The 21,936-nt window shown below is 42.4% G+C and overlaps 1 protein-coding gene and 1 long non-coding RNA gene across 5 annotated transcripts; one reads left to right on the top strand and one right to left on the bottom strand.

The window, feature by feature from the left end:
- Positions 1–3,450: 3,450 nt before the first annotated feature.
- Positions 3,451–9,191, bottom strand: LOC133151244 (uncharacterized). Its single transcript, XR_009713878.1, has 3 exons — positions 9,050–9,191; positions 4,499–4,538; positions 3,451–3,576 (listed from the first exon to the last, which is right to left on the bottom strand). It is a non-coding gene; the product is annotated as an uncharacterized LOC133151244 (long non-coding RNA).
- Positions 9,021–21,932, top strand: lcorl (ligand dependent nuclear receptor corepressor-like). 4 transcript variants are annotated; one of them, XM_061274105.1, is made up of 8 exons: positions 9,021–9,240; positions 9,891–9,956; positions 10,456–10,544; positions 10,642–10,768; positions 11,069–11,293; positions 11,437–11,521; positions 16,718–21,699; positions 21,789–21,932. In XM_061274105.1, the coding sequence occupies exons 1-8, from the start codon at positions 9,147–9,149 to the stop codon at positions 21,794–21,796; spliced, it is 5,676 nt and encodes a 1,891-aa protein (XP_061130089.1). In that variant the 5' UTR covers positions 9,021–9,146; the 3' UTR covers positions 21,797–21,932. The 4 variants fall into 4 exon arrangements, with proteins under 4 accessions (XP_061130089.1, XP_061130090.1, XP_061130091.1 ...); XM_061274106.1 differs by having other exon boundaries at positions 11,440–11,521; XM_061274107.1 differs by lacking the exons at positions 16,718–21,699; positions 21,789–21,932 and adding an exon at positions 12,243–16,515.
- Positions 21,933–21,936: the final 4 nt, after the last annotated feature.

The following is a 21,936-nucleotide window of genomic DNA, read 5'->3' on the forward strand; positions in this document are numbered from 1 at the left end:
GTTAGCATGTTATGACTACAGCTTTCCCTTCGTTGAATGGTGTTGACAAACAGCCCATGTTTTCATTTCCAGATTCATTCCAGAGGTTTCTTGTCGTTTCACAGACTGGGTGTTTCCCACAGCTGTTGTAGATAACGTAATACGTCAGCCGAGTTGTCCGACAAAGTGGGTTGACTCATTGGGCTCTATATCCGTGGACAGCGCTCATGAGCTTAGGCGTTAAAACGAGCGCATCTTGATTTTCGTGCCAGTGCCAACTTTATTTCATCCGCAAGAGGAAGTCTTCTTGCACTTAGCTTAGCACGAATTGAGTTCCCGTGCCTCTGCTGTGTTGACTTTAAAGCGAAGAGCCACTTCCATTGGGTGAGAGGCAAGCGGTGTGCACGCCCACAACGGCGCAGGCGCCAGTGTCTAACTACTCCCGTTTATGAAAATACCAACATCAAAAAAAAAATCCACCTATAAGCATCGCACTTTGCGCTGGACATTAAAATAGCGCATGTAGCTACAATGCACATCTGGTCCAACAATTCCAATGTGTAACGTTAACTGATGGTTAGTCATCCAAGCTAAGCACATTTTTGCCGACTCTCATCACAGTTCTTTTCAAGAAAGTTCTCAGTACCGACTGCCATTCCTTAAGTCAACTCTAAAGAAAATTGGTCACAACTCGCTGATGCTGCCCAATTAAATTATGAACCTGAATTTGATACGAGTTCATAAGCCTACGTTCTTAGCCCAGATTTGCAGACTGATAATAAATAAATGTTATGCAACATATCAACTTTAATTACATCTGCTTTCGGGCATACACGTTCACTCTCAAACACACAAATACGTACGCTGCAGCGCAAGGCCCCATTAAAATCTGGTTCGTCTGACTCAGCCGGAGAGATAATTTATAACCAAGTCTAGTCTAAACTAGAAAGATCTATCTCTCATTTTGATTAAATCTATAGCTACCTCCTCCATCCTTTATGATCGCACTTTTCTCAAACGTATGCATAAATTCAAAAGTATTTTATACAAGGGTATGAAACTTTGTCTAGCATTAAGTTCTAAGACAAAAACTGCAAAACAGTATGGTGCTCATGAATGTGTTTTTGTGCATGCAAGTGTGTGAGCTACAGGTCAGGCTTGCCCTCCCTTCTCACTGACCTACCCACTTCGATCAAAGCAAACCTACAGGACACACTGTGAAGTGGCCTCTGTTCTGCACACCGCCAGGAAAATTCGACTCACTGGAATACAGTCACTATGGAAACCATCAACCATTGTGTAAGTGTGTGTGCGTGTACACACACACACACAACTCTTGGCAAGATAGGAGAACCTGAACTTTACGTTATGTTTGAAATCTCTTACTAGTATATCATTTAATGAATGTAATGTATGTACTGTAACAACATTAATCTTGACACCAAGAATTACTGCTCAATACACAACCCCACATTGTGACAGATTTTGGCTTCTAGAATTTATAGTTTGAGCTTTTCTCTTCTGGTCCAGAGCATGCTACCTCTAGGTCTTGCAAAATCTCATTCGACAACTGAGTGATACTCCATCCCTGGCGCCTTGGAGCCCAGAGACGACATTTCTGGGCATAACCTAGCTACAACTTCCTTTTGGCACTGTAATGTTTTCGCTGGCATTTATAGACATAATCAAAGATGGTGGCGCTTGAAAGAAGCAATCTTGAGCTTATTGAGTCGTGACAGCTTCAGACGTGCGTCATGTGCCATATTCATCTGCATGAATAAAATGATGGTTTTGGAATTTGTTGTGTGTCTGAAGGATTGACCATAAAAAATAAGTGACGTTTATATTATTTGAGGTACTGGGCGATCAATTCAAATTCATGGCTTTCTCTTGATTTTCTTTTTATAAGATGGTTTAGTGCTCAATTTCATCAATTTTATGAGCTGAAGAAAGACTACTGTATACTGTGAACTCATCGCCAGTCAATCAAAGGGTGATTGTAAAGCCTGCTTCGGTCCCCCTAGAGAATTTGTTCACGCTGATCATGTGAAAGACAGTCTAGAATTGCTGTGGACAATTTTCAGGTCCTGTATGACAAAGAATCCAAGCAATCACCTCTGGGCCATGCTGTTTTGTTGTATACCAGAGACCTGATTGATGCACTGATCCACGTTTGGGATCAGAGAGATCATCCATTGTCTTATCACGAGCATGGTCAGACCTAATTGAGAGTCCACACAGGTACACGTAGAGCAAAAACCAGTAAGCCGCACTGGAAGTTTAAGGAGTCATGAGAAAATCATTTAGATTAAGTAATCTATTTTTTAATTCTGATTGTAGTTTGTTTTGTTGTCACTGAATTACACTATTGTTTTACACTGTGGTCAGAATAGAAAACACAGTTCAGGGATTCGGATTCAATAGGACAATTTTTCTCACAAGTGAACTCGGCCGTTTCGTTTTTTTCCTCATCTTGGATTGTGGAGTCATGTCCCGGTTTAAAACAAACAATAGTTTTTCTGTTCCTTCCCCCATAACCTCATCCGGCCCTTTTTTGGTATAACACACAACAAATATATCCAGCTGACTATGAAAAAGTGCACAATTTTCTTCTGGCAAGCTCTTGTGTTGTCAATTGGGACTAGGTATCATTTAGGTTCTAGTTGACATGAATAGTAAAACCCTTGATGTGGATAGTTGATGGTCAGGCAATTACACAATGGTAATAATTTACAACCATGTTGACATCTGCGTGAGCCTTTACTGAGCTGCGCCTGGAGGCAAATGTTAATTTTGTTGGATGGCTTATCACATGTCATTCCTGAGGGAGATTAAGCTCAGAGGCAACTTGTTTTTTTACAACTCAAGCATCAGTGAATGTTTGTGTAACATTTTAATTACCTAATTGGTTCAAGGAAATTCTATCTGGCACATGAACAACAATAAATGTTCCACGGTTCAATAGTGGAGGTCCTGCAAGTTCTACATCTGTATGGCATTTACTACGCGGCATTGCGCAACGGATCCTCAAAGGTGAAACTGTACACTTGCTTCAAGAGCCACTTCCACCCATGCCAGATAATGAATAAGAGACTACAGTGCATGGAGCACATGCATACAGAGCAACAGGGATCTGTGTTAGACAGAAGACAGAGATGGAAAGACCACCTTGAGTTTCATCATACTCACCCTTGCCAATCAATAACCCGGGTTGCAGCATCCACAGATGTGCAAGCATGCCAACATAACAATGTTCACACATGATTAGTAAAAGGTTTCATCAGGGAGTCTTCACTGAAATTGAAACAAGGAATCACCGGACTCGGAACTGGCATCGTTCAAATCGCAAACAATGGCCAACCTTTCAATTTAGGCCATATCTCAAACAACTTGACCCATAATTAACCATCCGTTAAGAAAACAGACACAGGATACATACTATATCTTACAATATCTTTAGTTTATTATTCTCTTTTCATTTGAGGTAATGTGGTCCAGCAGCACCCTCTATTGGCCCGGAGTCACCGGCCCAACTCTCTGACACGATGCAGATGTCCTCCCTCCCTCCGTCCCTCTCTCGCGAGCATTTTCTCATTACTTATTCCCATCAGGAATGTGTGGACAAGCAAAGAAGGAGACAGGAAGGTGACACTGATTAGTCCAAATCCATACACATTTAAATACAAGCCAATAAACAAACATGCAGGTTGCATGAGGGGCAATACAAAAAGCAGCATTATCATATTGAATATACTAAATGCATACCATATTATTATACAAACTGTATTCATTACTTTACTTTCATTGGCACTTTAAATCAAATGTGCACTTTCTCATGGTCTTTTCCGTATAAATTGTGATCGGCAAATGAAATATAACAAGAGCACTTTAAAGGACTCTGGAAATCCACTCTTGTAAAAGTCAAAAAGTAAGTTGACGCTTAAAATGAGAATTCATGGCACGCTTGCTGTAACGTTCATATATTTCACACTTTTCCTGTTAAAGAAAGGATGAGGTCATTTCAATTAAAGTGCAAACATTTGGGTTCAAGTAATGAGTTAGTGACAAACGTAATGGCCGTGGAGTTTTTTTTTTTTTTTTAATGAATGTGGGCTATACAGCAAAACCAGATCTTCAGATGGGCCTCACTGCAACTGTTCATGAAATTGCAACAATTCAAGGTTAAGAATGAACTTTACGTCTCTAGTTTTATTCTAACTTGGCCAAGGTGCTTTGGTAAAATGGCAGATCATAAATTGTCTTTCCATGACAACTCTTCACTGGATAACGGTAAAGTACTTTTGGGTAAATCATTATGTCAACTACTGCTTGCAAGGTCCAAGGAAGGAACCATACTTCATATACTTTTCTTAAAAAACAAAATACACAACAAAAAATGAACCAGAGATATTCTATGTTCATATTATTTATGTAAATGTTGAATGGATTTGAAACAAAGGTAAAGCCTGAGAATTAAATGTTAATTATAGCTCAATATTGACAATACCTATATCCCTACCTTTACAGCATCCACAGGATTTTTCACATATCAGGATTATCTATAGGAAATAAAGGGAAAGAGAAAATAAATTGCATAGACTGCATCTATTCCACCACACAAATACAATACCATCCTCTTGAACGCACAAGTATTGTAATCTAATCATTTACCTGAGTTTGTACTGAGCTACCGCAATCTTTTTGACAATTTAATTGTTAAAAAAAAAAAAGACATGCCTGGATGAGTTTAGTGAGGAAGAACTTGACTTGAGCCCTGACCTCAAACCCCTGAAACACCTTTAGGGTGACCTTTAACACAGTCACCTCTGACCACACAAATCTTCTTCTGGATGAAAGGCCACACTCCAAATTATCACAGAAAGACTTTGCATCCTGAAAACCTATAGAGTATCGTATACAGCCCATCCTTCCAGGATGTCACACCAACTCTGGAACACAAACATCACTTGTCACACATACATACAATAATGCTACACATGCTGATGTACAGTTTGTGGCAATCTAATTTCCACAGAGACCGATTTTCTCACTTCCTCTGGTGAAAGCATCATGTCACTATAGAACTGACATATACATCTACACCTTGTGCTTGGTTATTACAGTTCTTCCTGGAGCTCACTTCCTGGTATTTACAAATGTGTGAAATGACGCCGTCTGCATGCCAACATAGTGGCTCATTCCCAGCTCGATTTATTTTTAATATGACAACGTTATGTATAGAGGTGTTATTCAACTTGCGATTAACATGTCAATGCATACAGGGTGGGAAAAGGGGAAAGTTGAGTGTATCCGCTATGCACTCGCAAACCAACTTGATGAAACATCTGTGCGTGCATGGATGAGCGCTCAAACGTGTGAGTGTATGTGTAAGTCATAATCGATTTACAGTGAGAAAATTCGGCTTTCCATGCCTGCGGTATCTCATTGTTGGCCCAGAGTTAGGTAGAATTTCTTTTGGGAGGTCTGGTATTCCCACTCACATACATGAGAGTGTGAAGACTTGTTTCATCAGAACATATGAGAGAACGGGCACAGCACTGTTGGCATGTGGGTTAGATTAGCCAGGCCTGTCGAGCTTTATAAGCATTGTTCTTAAATATAGAGCAAGAGGGACAGTGAGAGAGTGCTGAGGAAGGGGACGGGGGGGGGGGGGGGGGGTCTCTTTGGAGACTGGGAAAGAAGGAAAGGGAAGCGCATGTTTCCATCAACAGCGCAGTGCTGGTTCTTATGTGACCGACACAGTTTTCATTTGTGGTATAGATACAAGAAAAGTTACACGCAAGGTGTTTTGCAGCTCATGTCTCACACAAAGTGATGGATACTGTTTTCCTGGTACTTTGGAGTGAGTTGCACATTGTTGTTTGTAGCAACCTCCATTACATTGTTACCAGATGAGATTTATCACCTATGCCTGTGTAGGTGCATTATCTGAATACCATATTTCCCCAAATAGTGGCGAGATCTTGATTTTCCACGCTGAGGGTTGCCAAGTCTTTATTGGGTGCAGATTTGAATTAGAGGTGGCGCCGATCTTTTTCTTTTTGCCTCAGAATATGTTCTCATGTTGTAGCACAAAGCCATCTTTTTGATCCTCAGCCATACTGCAGAGACAAATTGAGATAAAACTGAGTTAAGTTTTGGTGCCATGCTGTTTTTTTTTTTTTTTTCATTTGTCATGCATGTTTTATATGCAAAAATATATATTTTATGAAGGTGTACAGTTCGATGCTGATCCACAGAAGAGCAGAACATAAGGGCCCTTGATTTACTGCTTGCTACAAAATTGTACAAGTTTGACTTGGAGCCATGATTCCTTTCCAAACACCGACTGAGATTATGGTTAGAAAACTGACAACATGGTACAAATCCTGCAGTCAATCCCCATATCGATTGGTATTTCTTAGTAAAGTAGTGGAAAACTTGCTCCAACTTTATAAATTCTACTTTACAATAAGCAGACTTAATACAACTGCAACACGGTTTTATTGGACTTGGCTACTGAATACACTTGACCTTGCATGTGTTTTCAGTTTGCCTATTTCCTCCTGTCCCTCCTTCCCCCATACTCCCCCAGGGCGAGATCTTTCCCCGTGCACCTTATTCACTTATAATGACCCTGTACCTCCAAAGTCATACAGCCTACCTTCACCTCCTCCCCGCGCGGTGTGCGAGATCACAGGCAAGTGCATTATTGTGAGTAGAAATAATGATAATCCTCCACAGCCCCCTTGTGCCTCACTCATAAGCCCCCCCCCAAGCTCCTTTTCACCATTAACGTCCAGAACACACGTCAGCCTGAACCCCCTGGCTTACCTTCAGACTGTCCGGATTCAAAAAAGGGAGACGGCTTACAGAGAGAGAGGGAAAGGGGGGTCAGGAGAAAGCAGCTTGACGCAGCTAAAGTTATGAGACACGACTTGGTAAAAGACTTTTCTCAATATAGCCTACTCAAGTGATTTGAGTCCCCTCAATTAGTTTCATATGAGTAAAACATAAGTAATGACTTCTCTTGGGATCCCGAAAGGCTATCGACACTATGGCCAAAATCCAATAATTACAGTGATCCCCCCCCAAATCTTCTACTCTCTGTACTACAGTCATCAAAAAACACTCATGTAATCATTTCATTTATTTTTCTTACTTTTCATTTTTCATGTTACTTTCCATTCGCTTCATAAAATGAGTGCCAAACTTTCCATTTGAGTGAAATAAGTCATTTTTGGAAACCTCGTTTAAAGGGCCCGGCTGAAAGGGTGAAGGGCTTCTGCTTCATGTCAGTGACTAAATTTGAAAGGATTCACTTGCCAAAGACGCAATGAGACCTTGGACTTTCTCAGTGTGCCGCGATGGAGGTTCTACTCCATTAAAAAACTTATTTCCCTTCACTAGACATATAAATGATTGAACACATTGGTTCAGAATATTAGCATAAATAGCAAACATAATCCATCAACAATTTTACATGGGGAAAAAATAAACAACAAGACCGCTGCTGTAATCCTGAACTTTCACTTAGATGCGTAATTTTTCAAATTTATTTTGCTGCATCTGATTAAACATGATTCTTGCTTCTTTCTGCACACCACCAAATAACAAGTGGAACGATTAATTGGATCCATGGCAAGGCACCTAGAATTAAACAAAAAAACTTCTAATTGAAAGCAGAGTAAGACAAGTGGAAACATGTCACAGTCAAGGAGCTAGAGGGCTTTATTCTGAGCCACTTTTATTGTTAGATTGGGCAATAAAACCCCAACTAATGCAACTAAATTCTATTTAGATTGAATGTGCGAGGTGTTTCTTTTATGGTATTGGGAGATCTGGTTCGAATCATTTGAAAATCCAATGGAACGCACCTGTAAATGGAATTAAATGAAACACCCCTGTCTGAGAGGCTTCAGCCAGCAGGCATGTTAAAGCACTAGAAAGACATGTTGAATGATGCTGACAAACAGGAATTTGCGGAGTTAAATAAGATGGATGTTTGGGGTGTTGTTCAAGTTGAGGTCATGAATATTTCAATCTCGTGGGATAACTGTGGATTTTAAAAATCTGAATGTCTGGGGATAGTGGACTAAGTGAGATCTGTGTAGCCTTTTTACCCTTTAATAACAATTAAGAGATTAGTCTGTACCGTAAAGTGTTATTTGACATATGAAGGACTTGAAGGTGGACAAGGATTTGATAATGACAAGAAAGTGAAAATGAGGAGAATTGAAATGCATTGCTACTGTTTTATGGTGGTGGCGAGGTGTTGAATGTTCCTCTGGGCTGCAGCAAATGCAATCGATGGACCACCACCACCATGGTGCTAGATAGCAGTCCTTTTTCTATTATGTTATATCACAATATATGTGAACACATGTACGTTTTGCCAATGTGACCCACTATTCTCTGCACGGATTGCATCAGCAGAATGGACCTCTGGACTACCATTTTTCATGCTTTTGAATGAACCTTTCTCTGGCTCTTACCTCCCATGGACTTCTGCTTGTTTTCAAATATACCTGGGTTGTGTTGGGTAAACATGTTTCGTGCCCTATTTAAAAGAGTGACAAATAACTTCCCTTGACGTCATCAGACCTTTTCATTGCCTATTACAGTATAGCAAAACAATCGACGTGGACCTGAAGTGCTCTGAGGCCACCATGTGGTTGTTTTACACAAAGGCAGCAATTAAGCAGACAGCAGGGTTATGAATCCTGCATCTCTCACAAGATGTTTTATTTATTATACACACATTATCTTATATTTATGCATTTAAATCCTTTCATTTTATACAGAGCTTGTCATCAGCCTAGTGATGGTTGAATTTCTGAGTGAAAAAATTCCTAGGTTTTGGGTTCTTTAAGTAAACATCACTTCTTTTATGAGCAAATAATTTGACACATATTTTCATGGAGACCATCTGTACGTGTTTATTTGTTTTTTGGATGACTTTTTACTCCTTCTAGTTTGGGTCCTCCATAGTTCAACACCCTGATACCTTGTGTTTGTCTCCCCCAAGTGGCCAAGTGTAAGAATGCCACTGTGAGAGGAAGCCACCTACCCTCACTCTGGAGCTTGCCTTTTCGGTCCGGGAGGCTCCGTCCACTTCTTTTGACTCAGTCGACGTAAGGACGGAGTGAGAGGGGGAAGGACGCAGAATGGCGGCCGTGCCGTGCTCCAAGTGCACGGCAGAAAGAAAGGGCTTTCGGCGGGAACTTGACTCTTGGCGTTACAAGCTGATCCACTGCGTCGGTATGATCCGAGTGTTGTTTTCTTAAAATATTTATATATTTAACTACATCGCACGGAGCGCTAGACATGAAGAGATTTGCGCCACCCGGCTATGTTACTCGGTAGCTAGTAATTAGCTGGCTCGCTAGTAGCTAGCTTGCTAGCGCCAGCTCCGTCGGTGGGCAGCCTAAACTGACAGCGAGAATGAACCAGCTGGCTAGGTGACATATTCTCTTTTGTGGCTCCCTCAACAACGTCCTTAACACTACTTGTTTTCAACCAGGTCGTGCTTTTGAGTGGCCACTACACGGAGCATGTAGGTGTGTCGTTAAATATGCCATCAGTTGTAATTGGTTCTTGAAAATTCTAATCGCCAATACCTTGCTAATATTAAGGCTGATTGGGGGGAAGGGATAAAGCAGGAACGAGAAGCCTGAAAATAAATCAATACTTGCAGCGTTTTTAAAAAGTTGCAGTATAAACGGAAGCTGGCAACGTTGCACCCACCAGGTTTTCGTCCTAAAAAAGAAAAAAAAAAAAACATAAATGATTGCTTTTTATTTTATTTATTGAGGACATGGCTAAAGAGTTTGATTGAAAACTAAGTGTAGTGTTACACCAGATTATTATCTGTTTATAAAATAGTTGACCATGACTTTTTTGTCTTGCAGGGTTTGAAAGCATTCTGGAGGGAATATATGGTTCTATGCTGGCAAGAGACCTTAACTTATTTGATGGTGGGTTCTTTGTCTAACTTGTACGACCTTTTGTATCTGTGTTAATATTTACTCAAAATTAGTCCCTATTTTGCAGTACACAAAGATAAATGTACACCTGTGGAGGTAACCATATGCAGATGATTCCCAAATACTGTGGTCGTCCTTTCAGCGTGCCCCAGGAAATCATCCAGTTTTATTTAATTGGCCAGACATTTCATGTATTACTTGTGGCAGTAAAAAGCACACACTTCTGACTTTGAAAACATGTCTTTAATCAAAAACTGCCAACAAGTGAATAAAGGATCTTATCTTAACACAAAAACGTGCAGTAAAGAACATATGTATAAACACGCTGGGTGAGATGCATGGTTCTAATGTCCGCCACAATGTAAGGTATCTTTGTTCATTAAGCTATGCCGCTAATGTGTGGTGGCAGGCAAAACAATTAAATGCTTTTCTACTATATGTCAAAAAAAATAGAATTACCTTATTCGTTTTTTATTGTCGTTCCTTTCAGACTGTGAACCTGAAGAGGTGGTTGACTGGTCTCCAGAGGCAAACTGCTCTCACTGCTCATTCTGTAACGTTCCTCTGGACAAACTCAGTGTAAGAATTGGAATAGAGTCTTGTTCAGAACTTATTATTCAAGTTTTGTGCTTTCGTCCAAAATGTTCCTTTGTTTATTTATTTATTTTCCTGACAGGATCTAGCACCTGCCACCACATCGCCCCTCTCCTCCCCCTCCGAATTCTCTCCATGTCAAGCTCCGACCATCTCTGAGAGCAGCCACACAGCTCACAAGTTCCTTCAAGCTGTGTTCCACAAAAAAGGTGAGTCTAACCGGGCACAAGTTTGGACACAACTTGTCCTTCGTTGCTTTCATTCCGAGGTGGCGGCACAAAAAGAACACTTTTGGAGGTAACTGTTTAGATTATCACCAAGATCAAGTTTTACAGCATATGTTGAAATGTGTCAATTCATGCAGAGGTCTCGCAGTTCACCCTCTGAAATTTTGTGCGACTTCAACTGCGTATTGCAGCGCTGAAATCAGAATTTCCTGATATCAGAATCATCTTGAAATGGTGGAAACATTTCATATAATGGGGCGGGATTTTCATTTCCTTTCTAAGATGCGTCTCCATGCTGTGATGCCAATATTCCTCGCGTTGCCGAGGAGCTTATGAAGAAGATGATACACCAGTTCGCCAAGGAGTATGCATCCAAGTGCCTACTCCACACCATTTCAATGGATGTAACAACAAGGACCTCCTCGCCTTTTTCTGAAACATCAGATGCCCCCTTGGACCTAACCGTAAGCCGAAGCCCAGGAGAATCAGAAAAGGAATCTGGTACAGGTGAGTGGCAATCTTTAAAAAAACAGATGTAGACGATTGAAATAAGCACTATTCAACCACATAACTTTGCACTCGGTGTGTGTGTTAGCCTGAAAATCACACTGATTTGTAGCTAAATAACTTCTACTTACATCTTCCTGCAGCAGATGTTGTGCTCGACCTCTCCAAAAAAAGCGGCGGCAGCCCCTCAACTTCATCACCATTGTCATCTAACATCCAAGCCTCAGGGTAAGAAGTTTATTACGGATCAGATTACCTGTACATTTCTGGTATTGAGCCGTGTGTTGAAAAACCAGTGGAAGCTGTGCTATGACATGACAACTACTTGGGAAAGACACTGGTTTGACATGCTAAGGTGTGTCGCTGATTTCTACGCTCTCCAAAAGCAAGGGAGAGAATGGCATGATGGTTGTACAGTTAAGAATGTTTACGATGGGTCGATTGTTGATGGGTATGCACCATCTTTGCTTGACTGCACCTCGGCTCATTTCATTTTTAGTTGTTGTTTTGGATTTTGGTGAAGTGGGGTTGACTCTTCTATCTCTTGAGCGGTAACGTCACAGCATTGGCACCGTATCTCAACCAATACCAAAAGCCCAGCCAGCATTGTCCACTGATGAGTTGCATTACAATATCCTATCATGAGTTCATTTCCTTTTCAAACCGATCCAGTTCTGAATACGATTAACACGTACATCAGACTCTCACTGAAGGATAACAAACTTGCAGCGGTTGTTTGTGAGTAACGCCAGCCATTCACAGACTGTCCCACCTGGATGTGAAGAGGCTGTGTGTGAAAGAGATGAAGGTCCAGACAGAGGCATGTAATAACAGGCAGTGATGTTACCAACAAGGCATAAAGGAGTGGACCCCCTTGTCTCCTATGCCCAAATCACACCCTCTCCATCACCTCCATCTTGACCCTGCTGTTTGGTCCTCCCATCCCTAGGAGGCAGCTCAGGCAGAAGGAGTACATTGAGAGGAGTTTGGAGCTGTCTGAGGGGTTGCTGTCCAAGGCCTTGAAGGACATACGCTCAGGAAGGCTGCAAGAGCAGCGTGCTGCATTGCTATACGGAATTCCCCTTCGCACCCTGAGGCGGGGCATGGAAGACTGGTCAGAAGGACGGTTGGGAGCCCTGCAGCCAGCGTCACAAAGCCACAGAGATTTCAGGGAGGAAATGACAACGTACAGCGCGATGTCATCCACGCTTGGTGGCGAAGCCCGTCTCGTCCTGCAGAAGGTGGCGGCGTGGGCCGAGCGGGCTGAAATTGGAGGAGATGCCGAAGAGAACGGCGATCTCAGCTTCTCTCTGTCCTCCCTTCCCTTTTATCAGCCAAGTGGTCTACACTCTTATTTTCCCCAGCTCAGGGATGGTCTCAAGCCCCCTCCAAGCCCCACTCCCAGTCTTGAGGCCCCCGCACCCCTTCGTATCCCTCAGGTCCGTTCCATGTCCAATCACGGCAGGTTACCCCCAGCCGAGATTCACAGTACTACCGAAAACCGCCGTACCTCACCAACAGAAGGTGCTGCCAATGTATTGACAACCACTGCCAGACCTTCGTCGTTCCTCAGACTCAGATCGCCTTTCCTGGTACACGGTTGTGCGGGAAGTGCCAACCAATCACCTCTTCGTCTGGTGCAACACAGCTCCTCTTTGGATGATTCCGAGGAGGGAGCAGACCGTCGCGACAAAGACAAGCAACCCAGAAAGAAACGTGGAAGGTACCGTCAGTATGACCACGAACTGATGGAGGAAGCCATTACTATGGTGATGGCTGGCCGCATGAGCGTATCTAAGGCCCAGGGAGTTTATGGGGTACCTCACAGCACACTGGAATACAAAGTTAAAGAGCGCACCGGAACACTGAAAAATCCTCCCAAGAAGAAACCTGCCATCTTTTTCTCGTCTGGTTCCACTTTGTCTGGAACTATTACCGGTTCTACTAACTCAGGGACTCTTGCCTCACCCGCTGCTGCAAATATGTTCTAGACAAAGAAAGGTGTCCAGAACTCCACCTCTTACAAGATTAATGTTTTCTTGGGATCTTGATAAAACACATGCCTTTCCAAATATACGGTTATATTATTCAGGTTCGACTGTGAGTCTGTTTTTGATAGTCATACTTTCGGCTGTGTTTCTGCAATTTGGTCCTGGACTTTCATTGAGTTCCCATCGTGATGGGGAGATTTTCAAGAGGCATTTCTCCACAGAGGCTGACGTTTTTCATATATATTTTTTATTCTGTGGAGATTAATTTCAGATTTTAGTAGTGAGTAGATGATTGGTTTTAATTTTGACATTGATTTCCTGAAAAACGTCAATGTTTTCTCTTGTACTTGGAATGCTGATCTTCTAATCGAGATCTTTCTTTGGTTGTAATAGTTTGGTCCTAAACCACCAGTCAAGAAAACATGAGCTCAGATTTCCCAGGATCAAATGGCTGAAACGCAGTGACATTTAAAAAGATGACTCCAGTGTTAGGAAAATAGGTTCTTCAGGTTTGCCGTAAATCTTAATTATCCTTGTTAATGAAGGAATGATGATTGTCATTTGCAGCTTTCTAGCTCTCTGGGTATCTGACCAAGGCCATTGAAGTGACTTAGAGCCATCATAACAATAAACTCTCATTGTAATTATTGTTATACACCTCTGCAAACAGGAAGATTGTAGATTGTTAATTAACTACTGTGATAACTATTTTAGTGTGGGTTTTTTGTTGAATAGAATAGTATGAGGAAAAAAACGTAATGTGTTGTCCTTGTTTTTTCTCTATTTGTTGTGGGAATGCATTTGTGTAGCATGTTTTCAAATGTGCACTGATGAGCTCAGGCACTATGCTATTGTGTACGTGTATTGTTCAAGATGTTTTATGACCTCAGATATTGACTAATGTTGCTACTGTAGCTGCATTACTGTACAACCTCATACATGACTGCTGCTTACAATGTCTCTTTTTACGGAACCATTAGTTCCATAAAAGTCGGCAGTTTATTTCGACCAAGATGACTGGGAGTTGGTATGCAAAGACGTAACTTAATGCGTATTGTGTGTCCTAACGGTTGATTGTGGTGATGGCTGCAGCGTGACAGCGGCTCGACTCAATGCACGGGTTAGGGTTAATGGTAAATGGTTTCACGGAAATGGTTGTTGTCCTTGAGAAGGACTGATCTCCGACAACCACACCGACGGCGTTCATACCAAAGCAGCAGTTCAGTTTTGCTATTTGCGGGGATGTCAGCCTGCATGCCTCTCGAGCTAACCTCAATGTCGCATATACCTCTGAACTTAATTTGCAAAGCCTGGGGTCAGGTTATTTTTCTTCCCCACTGTCTGTTTCAAGGGTTATGGCGGTGGTCCCCAACCTTTTTTGCGCCACGGACCGGTTACATGTCAGAAATATTTTCGCGTACCGGCATTTATATAAATAAATAATACATTTATATAAATAAATAAATAATACATTTATAATAAATATATAAATGCAATAAAATAAAATGATACGACTGACATAAAAACAAGTACAAATGACAAAAATAAAACTCACCATTACGTTGAATTAGTGGGAGCACTGAGATTGTTTCTCGGAAACGAGCCGGTCCCATCTAGACGTAATCGGAGACAATGACACCCGAAGTGATTAAGGTTTGTCTTTTATTGCAGGATGCTTGGTCTCCATGTGTTGAAGCAGTTTTGAATGCTTCATTGACTGGTTAGTTAGCCTGTCGCCACATATTAGCTTTGCGGGCTCGACTGGGGAAACGTTACGTGACCGGGACGAGTGTCTTGACCTGAATTAATTGATCGTCGATATATATATTTTTTTCTGTGCGGCTTGGCGGCCCGGTACCAAGTGACCCACGGACCGGTACCGGTCCGCGGCCCGGTGGTTGGGGACCACTGGCTTATGGAATGGTATTTTACCGAGTTCTGTTTCTCAAGGAACACCGTGTAAATCTATTCCCATCTTTGGCACGTACTACAATTTTTAGTGGTGTTATCGGGCATTTACAGATCTGCCTTGTTTTAGTAACTTGGTTTACATGCTTGTTCATCGTATGTGCTTTGAATTTGATCAGATGATACTCTGATACTGGATATCTCCGCTTGTGAATGTTCTTGATGTTTCTTCAACATCAGTGGCTGTAACTATACTGTACCGCAACAAGATGTCTGTTTTACTTGCTACTATATGAACAACTCTGTTTACAAAGAAACCTAAACGTCTCTTGAGAAACAGAAAGCTAAGTGATTAAGTCCAGTATGTATTCACATTTATTTGCAGTATATTTAGATCGCCATCTTAATTAGTTCCCCCTTCCCTGTTGGTAAATCATAAGAGAATCCTGCCATTTATGCATTGGGCACTTTGAGGTATTCAAATCATATCTCTGAAAACCTATCATGTGTAGTACATATTAATTTATTTGCGTTTCAAAGCCGGCCGGGTTTTACTAGTTTGCTTGTTGTATTCATTGATTTGTAATAGAGCACTTAAATTGAATGTCAAATGTGTATTGCAAAAAATTGCATGAATGCTTTTAAATGTTAATCTATTGTATTTAATTTATTCCCCAAATGACACCCATGAATGTTGTGATTAAGTGATTATTGAGTGATTAGTAGACAATGAAAAGGAACATTAGAACGTAACATTTCGGAAGAAACAGACTTATCACAAGTCCAGCATGCTCTGTGCTTGTCGCGCTAAAGAGCTTCATTCATGAAGGACTGGAGCTGCTACATTGCCATTGAGTACATAATTATCTTAGTTTTTGTTCAGATTTTATTGTACGCTTTCACTATAGTGTCGTTATTAATCTGAATCAAATATCCATGTATCGTATCCATGAAGGATAGTAAATAACTAGATAAATAAAATAATATACAGGTAATATAACACAGGCATCATACCTCAAGCAGGCCGCTGCTGTACTGGATTTCGACTCGTCCAATACCGGCGAGGTCTAGATTTAAACTCAACCTAAGAGTTTGGCAATGACCTAACATTTCAAACCTGTTATTGTTTGTGTTGTTTATTGTGAAATATTTGTCATGACCTGATTTAACTGTTGACTTCTACAATAGTTGGTTGATCCGTTGAGATTGTTGGTGAAAGTGCTGTACACTGAAACGGTTTGAGCGTTTCTACAATCATTCCTGCTGTGTTTCGCAGAATGTTAATCTTCCTTCTGCAACTCAATAAAACAGCTCTCAACAAAGTCCTAATTTGTCGTAATTTTTACCTTTTTGGGATTTGGTAGTGTGCCTGGTCATCTTGTGACACATATGTGAGCCATTTATGAATTGATGGATGCATTTTAGTCAGACTTTGTAGGTACGCTGTACAATTACTTTATTATTCAAAATTTGATCCAGCCAAGATATCAGACTACTAACTAATTCCTTTGTATTTTGCCTCTAGCTGCCCATCTACTCCAGAAAAAGAAGAATCAAGAGATATAGAGCAGAGGAAGTGCCACCAGCAATCTGCACTGGATGTCGTCTTTAGCTCTCTCTGCCCAGCACATTGTTCCTTACTCTACCAGATGCTGAAGTTGGCACACACGGAAAAATTGCTCCCCTCCCCTGCCCACAAACAAGTTGATCCAACAGAAGCTCACGAGTGTCATTGTGAATTACAAGCAGATGACACCCTTAATGACCATATAGAACTTACCAGCAGCAGTTCAACATACCCTTTGTCTGATTGTGGTCATCAAGGCTGTGGAAGCACAGCCTGCCATCCGAGCAACTTACCTTCAAAAGGCTGTGAAAGCGTAGCTCCTTCGAGTCTAAACATCTGTATGCAAACTTGTAGGATACATACCAACACTCCAATTTGTCCTGAGAGGCTCCACTGTACTTCTAGCCAAAGGCCGCCTGCCGATCCCATCGACACCTTGATGTGTTCATTTGGTCCTTGCTCTTCAGTCCACTGCAAGCGCTCTTATTTATGTGCGAGGAACCACACGTGTGTGACCCATCCTAAGAAAACAAGAGGAGATTGTGAGCTCCCTCCTGTCCTGAATAGAGAACATTGCCCTTCTCCTCCACCCCTTTTGCCAATTGATAAATTAACTAATGAAACGCCACCTTCCTTGCTTCACCATAACCAAGAAGGGGAATGTGCCCAAATGATTAAGAAGTTAAAAGTAGACGCAGCAAAAACAGTGGAGCATGAATCTTTGCCTCCAAGAAATAGTCAAGCTGCAGAGAACCCAAGTGGGAGTTTATTGCAGGATGTGGTGAACCGCTTCACTGAGAAACTCGATACCATCAGACCCCCAGAGAAAGACCCAGCTCTGCACTCGTCACCTATTGATGTTCCTGAACAGGAGCACCTACAGTCCTCCTTAACCAGCCAGAACTTGAAATTTCCTGCTGATGCCCTTCTGACTGAAATAATTACCACTGTGCTACATACACGCAGTGCCAGTGATTATAACCTCAGCGAGCTGTTTCATCGCCAATATACCAACGATCCCAAATCGCCCAATACGCGCTTGCGTCGTCGCCAGGAAGTGCTTGCTGCTCTGGCGACACCTGCCGATGGTGCTTCGACTCGAAGGCAAAGCTTGCAAATTAAACGAGAGCTTGCAATGTTTAACTTGCCATACAAGAGAAAGTCATCACGAGCAAAGAGATCACAATTGAAAGAAAGTGATGAAGCTGTCAATACATGTAGCACTTTGTTGGACTCAAACGTGATGCCAGAAGAGGAAAGAGAACCCGAGTTAGAGATGGATTATCAAGGAGTTATGGGGGCACGGCTGAACATTATTACTCCGGAAAGTAACATAAATGAAGTAAAAGATGATGAAACTGAAGGAATTGAGAATAAAGAAGCATCCATAGAAGAAAAAGACCCAAACCAAACAATGTCCCATGACCAGCAAAGCAAATTATGCAACCATTCTCAAGTAGACAATGAGCAATCACAGGTGAGAACTCAGTGTGACACACATTGCCAAACGGACAAGGTTACTGCAATATACGATGCCACGATTCTTGAAAATGCCTCATCAAGTCAAGGCCGTGGCACTGATGATTATGAAAATGGACCAGTTGAAGATCAAAGCCATACAACTGTAACTGACAGTCAGCAAAGTCAAAAATCCTCCCCCAGTGACTCAAGAAGATCACGGAGGAACATTGTGCCTCCGCAACGATTCTCCTCTTACGTCACAGAAACCAGGAAGATGCTCTTTGCAGCTTGTTTCTCTGAAAGTATATTCAACCAGAGAGCAAATAACAAAAATATTGTCACATCTACAACCTCAGATGCCTTATTGAAAAAACTTGATGTTAATGACGTTCATCTTGAATCAAACACCAAAACGTCTAATCTCCCTGACACATCTACATCGATCTGTAGAGAAAGACACAGTTCATCTCATACAGAATCAAGCGAGCAAAACGAGGATCTGCGACAAACTGTCGCAGTTAAAAAGACGGCGTCCATTGCTAAACCTTCAGAAGAAACACAACCATATCCAAAAAGACAATCAGTGGAAAATACTGCATCAAGAAGGCTCAAATACCCAAATGTTGGGGTTACTACCAGGTCTGCCGCCTGTGATCAGAATTCTTGCACCTCTCCATTCCCTTACACAAGCCCAATTCGGTTAATGTTTGTATCACCATTAAAAGATAAAGAAGGTATTGTATATAGTCTTAAGTCGCCAAGATCTGGCGCAAATGCAGAAACCGAGGAACCCTTTGACCCATGCAAATCGCCATCCTGGGCAGAGACACCCGAGCAGAAGCAAAGCCAGATGACTGAATGTGCCATACCACGTCTCAGGCCTAATCGCAAATCCTCTACCTCACCTTTTAAATATGCAGGGCCCTCAAGAAAGTCTCCTTCAAAGCGGCCAATGTCAGATTCTTCACCAGCCAAGCAACCTTTCTCAACTCCTAAGTCTCCTTCTCCCCCTAAGTGTGGTTCCTCAACCATCAAGTTATCCTTATCACCTGAGCTTGCTCCTTTATCACTGAAGTCGGCTTCCTCATCAGCTGAATTAGCATCTGCTCCATTTAAGCCAAGTTCTTCACCAGCTAAGTCCCTCTCCTCATCACCCAAGTCAACATCTGGAAAATGTACTTCACCAAAGTCGTCCTCCCCCAAAACCGCATCTAAGCGATCAGGTGAAGTCACTCCATCTAAGAATCGATTTGGAATGGTGAGCCGATCACCAGGTGACTTGCAATCATTCCATGAACTCACTCCCCTGAAAAGACGGCCAGGGCGGCCAAAGAAGCTGGGGCCGCATCTGGAGCAAAAAGCGAAGAGACCAATTGGTCGACCACGGAAACAGAAGCCTGAACACGCAGCAACAGGGACAAGCACGGCAAATGTATCCGTAGACGCGGAGGAGAAAGTCAACAAGAACCTCAAAATAACTGTTGTCTACGGCCGTTCAAGAAGAAACAAACGATTAGTTTCTGAGAGTTTCGATCAGCTCCAAACAGAATTCAGAGATGCTTGTCGAGCAGTAGGTCTAAAAAACGACTTGAATGGAACACAAAACTCTAAAATCAATATTGGTAATCCCAAAATGAGTTCACCAGAATTTCCTGAAGGCTTAGATGCCAACCCTGTCAAAGTGGCTGCACGGGACCTGAGCAGTAAGATTAAATGCCAGAAAAGAGAGAAGGCCTTACCTTCTAGGAAACCAGGTAGACCAGCAAAAGTGAAAATCTCCGGAATCTTGGTCACTGTTACCACAGTGTCACCAAAGCAACGTAAAATATTGATCGAGAAGAATGCTCCTGATACGCAAAAGAACAAGAAAGCACTCTTGCCAGAATTTCAAAGTCCTAAAGAGTCCAAAAGAGTTAGGTGTCCACCAAGTAGCAAAAACCCGCAACCGGAGGAACAAAGAGAATGCGAGCGTAAAAAGAGTAACCAAGTCCTCAATCATCCTTCAGCTGTGCGTCATTCAAAAAGAGTGATCAAACCCTCAATCTATTTCTTGCATGCCATTGCCAGCTCCACAAGTCGAACATATAGTCATAGTAATGCTCTGTTACGGCGCTCCAAACAACTTCTGCTGAACAAGGCCTGCAATCAAAGAAAACAAGAAAAAGAGAACAGAGTCGAACATTCGGCAGTGAAAAGGCACCGTTGCGAACATGAGAAGAAGAACATCTCTCGGGATCTCGCTCGAGTAGCAGGTGTTTCTTTAGACTCCATTTTTGCTCCAAAGGAGACACTACGCTGGTGGGCCGCATCCGCTGAACAAGAAACCTTGGACCAAGAACTTGCCAGACGCATTCAGTTCATGTCGGACACCTGGGTCTCAGATGCGGGGGAGAACCAGAGGGAAGACTTCCCGTTCAAAATAAACACTGAACAAACTGGGTCATCCGTTGCCAAGACCGAACATTCTTCAGTGGTTCAAACACTCTTCAACTGCCCTCCGACTGAACCACGATCCTGTAGCATGCGGCAGATCAGCTCCTGGTTTATGGAGACCACAGAGACACAGTCGCTGGCTATCGTCAAGAGGAAAAGCTCTCGCAATCGTTATGAAGTTATGCACTTCCCTCGCTCCGTTCACAAACAAGGTGTCAAGTGCCCAAGTCCTCAGGCAGAAAGACTTCGCAGACATCTCAAGAAATTTGCCAGAACATTGCCAAAGAGCCCTGCCCAACTTGAAAAGGCTCAGAAAAGATTGACGAAAATGAAAGACGCTCAATCAATTCATAACATTAGGCATCGACTCTTGGTTCACAAGAGTGAACGGGCTATCTTCAGTCAAGGAACTAGAAGACGGCAGCGCTTAGGCAAATACCAGGCCACGCTACTTCGGGCAAGGAGACGCTTCCTGACCCAAAAAGAAAGGAAGTGGGCAAAGAAGGAAATAAATGCACAAGTGAGTCCATGTAAGCCAAAAGTAGCAATTGGACTTCAACCAAAACTGGAAGTATTGAAGTCGCTAAAAGATGACTTTTTTGAAGGTTCTGAGAACAGTTCTAAATCCCAATCCAAGGAGCCTGTGGGTACACCAAAAGAGCAGAACACCTGCTCTCAAGCTTGGAGTCCTGAGACCCTGAAGGAATGTCGGGTATTTCTGAAAAAGATCAACTATCAGCAGAGACATACAGACAACATATCAGCAGAGGAGTGGCACTCTTGTACCGTGACACTGGATAAGTCTGCCTCGGCATTTGTGTTTGCTGGAAAGAACAGACAACTGGTAGAAGTCGTTAAAGCTGTGAAAAAAAAACGCCGCACAGATTCCGCATGTGAATCAGTCCAGAAGCTGGATGAAATGCCTCTGAGGAGCCAGAAGGGCAAACGTCCTGGCCTTGTGTCTGCTGAAGCGCCACCTGCTAAAAAGTTGAGACAATCGCGGATGAAGGGCTTAAGTGGGCCGAGGTGGTGCGACTTTGTGATCGGTAACTACCTTTCTTGCTTTACTCAATCTGTCAGAACTATCATTGGAAGCCAAACAAAATCATCTGCAATTGTTTTTCTTCTCTGGCAGGAAGCTAGATGGACGCACAAGGCCTCCATCCTTCGTGGGAAACCAACTGTGGCGTTTTGTGGTGCCTTTGGACACAGAGCTGAATGTGTGGACTGACCGTTACACGATGGTTCAGTCTTTCCCTCAGCAATTATGTAGCAGTCTAACT

The sequence above is a fragment of the Syngnathus typhle genome, linkage group LG3 (assembly GCF_033458585.1).
Source record: "Syngnathus typhle isolate RoL2023-S1 ecotype Sweden linkage group LG3, RoL_Styp_1.0, whole genome shotgun sequence".
In the NCBI taxonomy this organism is placed as follows: Eukaryota; Metazoa; Chordata; class Actinopteri; order Syngnathiformes; family Syngnathidae; genus Syngnathus; species Syngnathus typhle.

What these genes read in the sequence shown, in the direction of transcription:
- lcorl (XM_061274105.1), top strand. Translation starts at nt 9,147, where the DNA reads ATGGCGGCCGTGCCGTGCTCCAAGTGCACGGCAGAAAGAAAGGGCTTT. An exon ending in TTCCTCTGGACAAACTCAGT is followed by an intron (nt 10,545 to 10,641) that starts GTAAGAATTGGA and finishes TTTTCCTGACAG; the next exon opens with GATCTAGCACCTGCCACCAC. An exon ending in TCTAACATCCAAGCCTCAGG is followed by an intron (nt 11,522 to 16,717) that starts GTAAGAAGTTTA and finishes TTTTGCCTCTAG; the next exon opens with CTGCCCATCTACTCCAGAAA.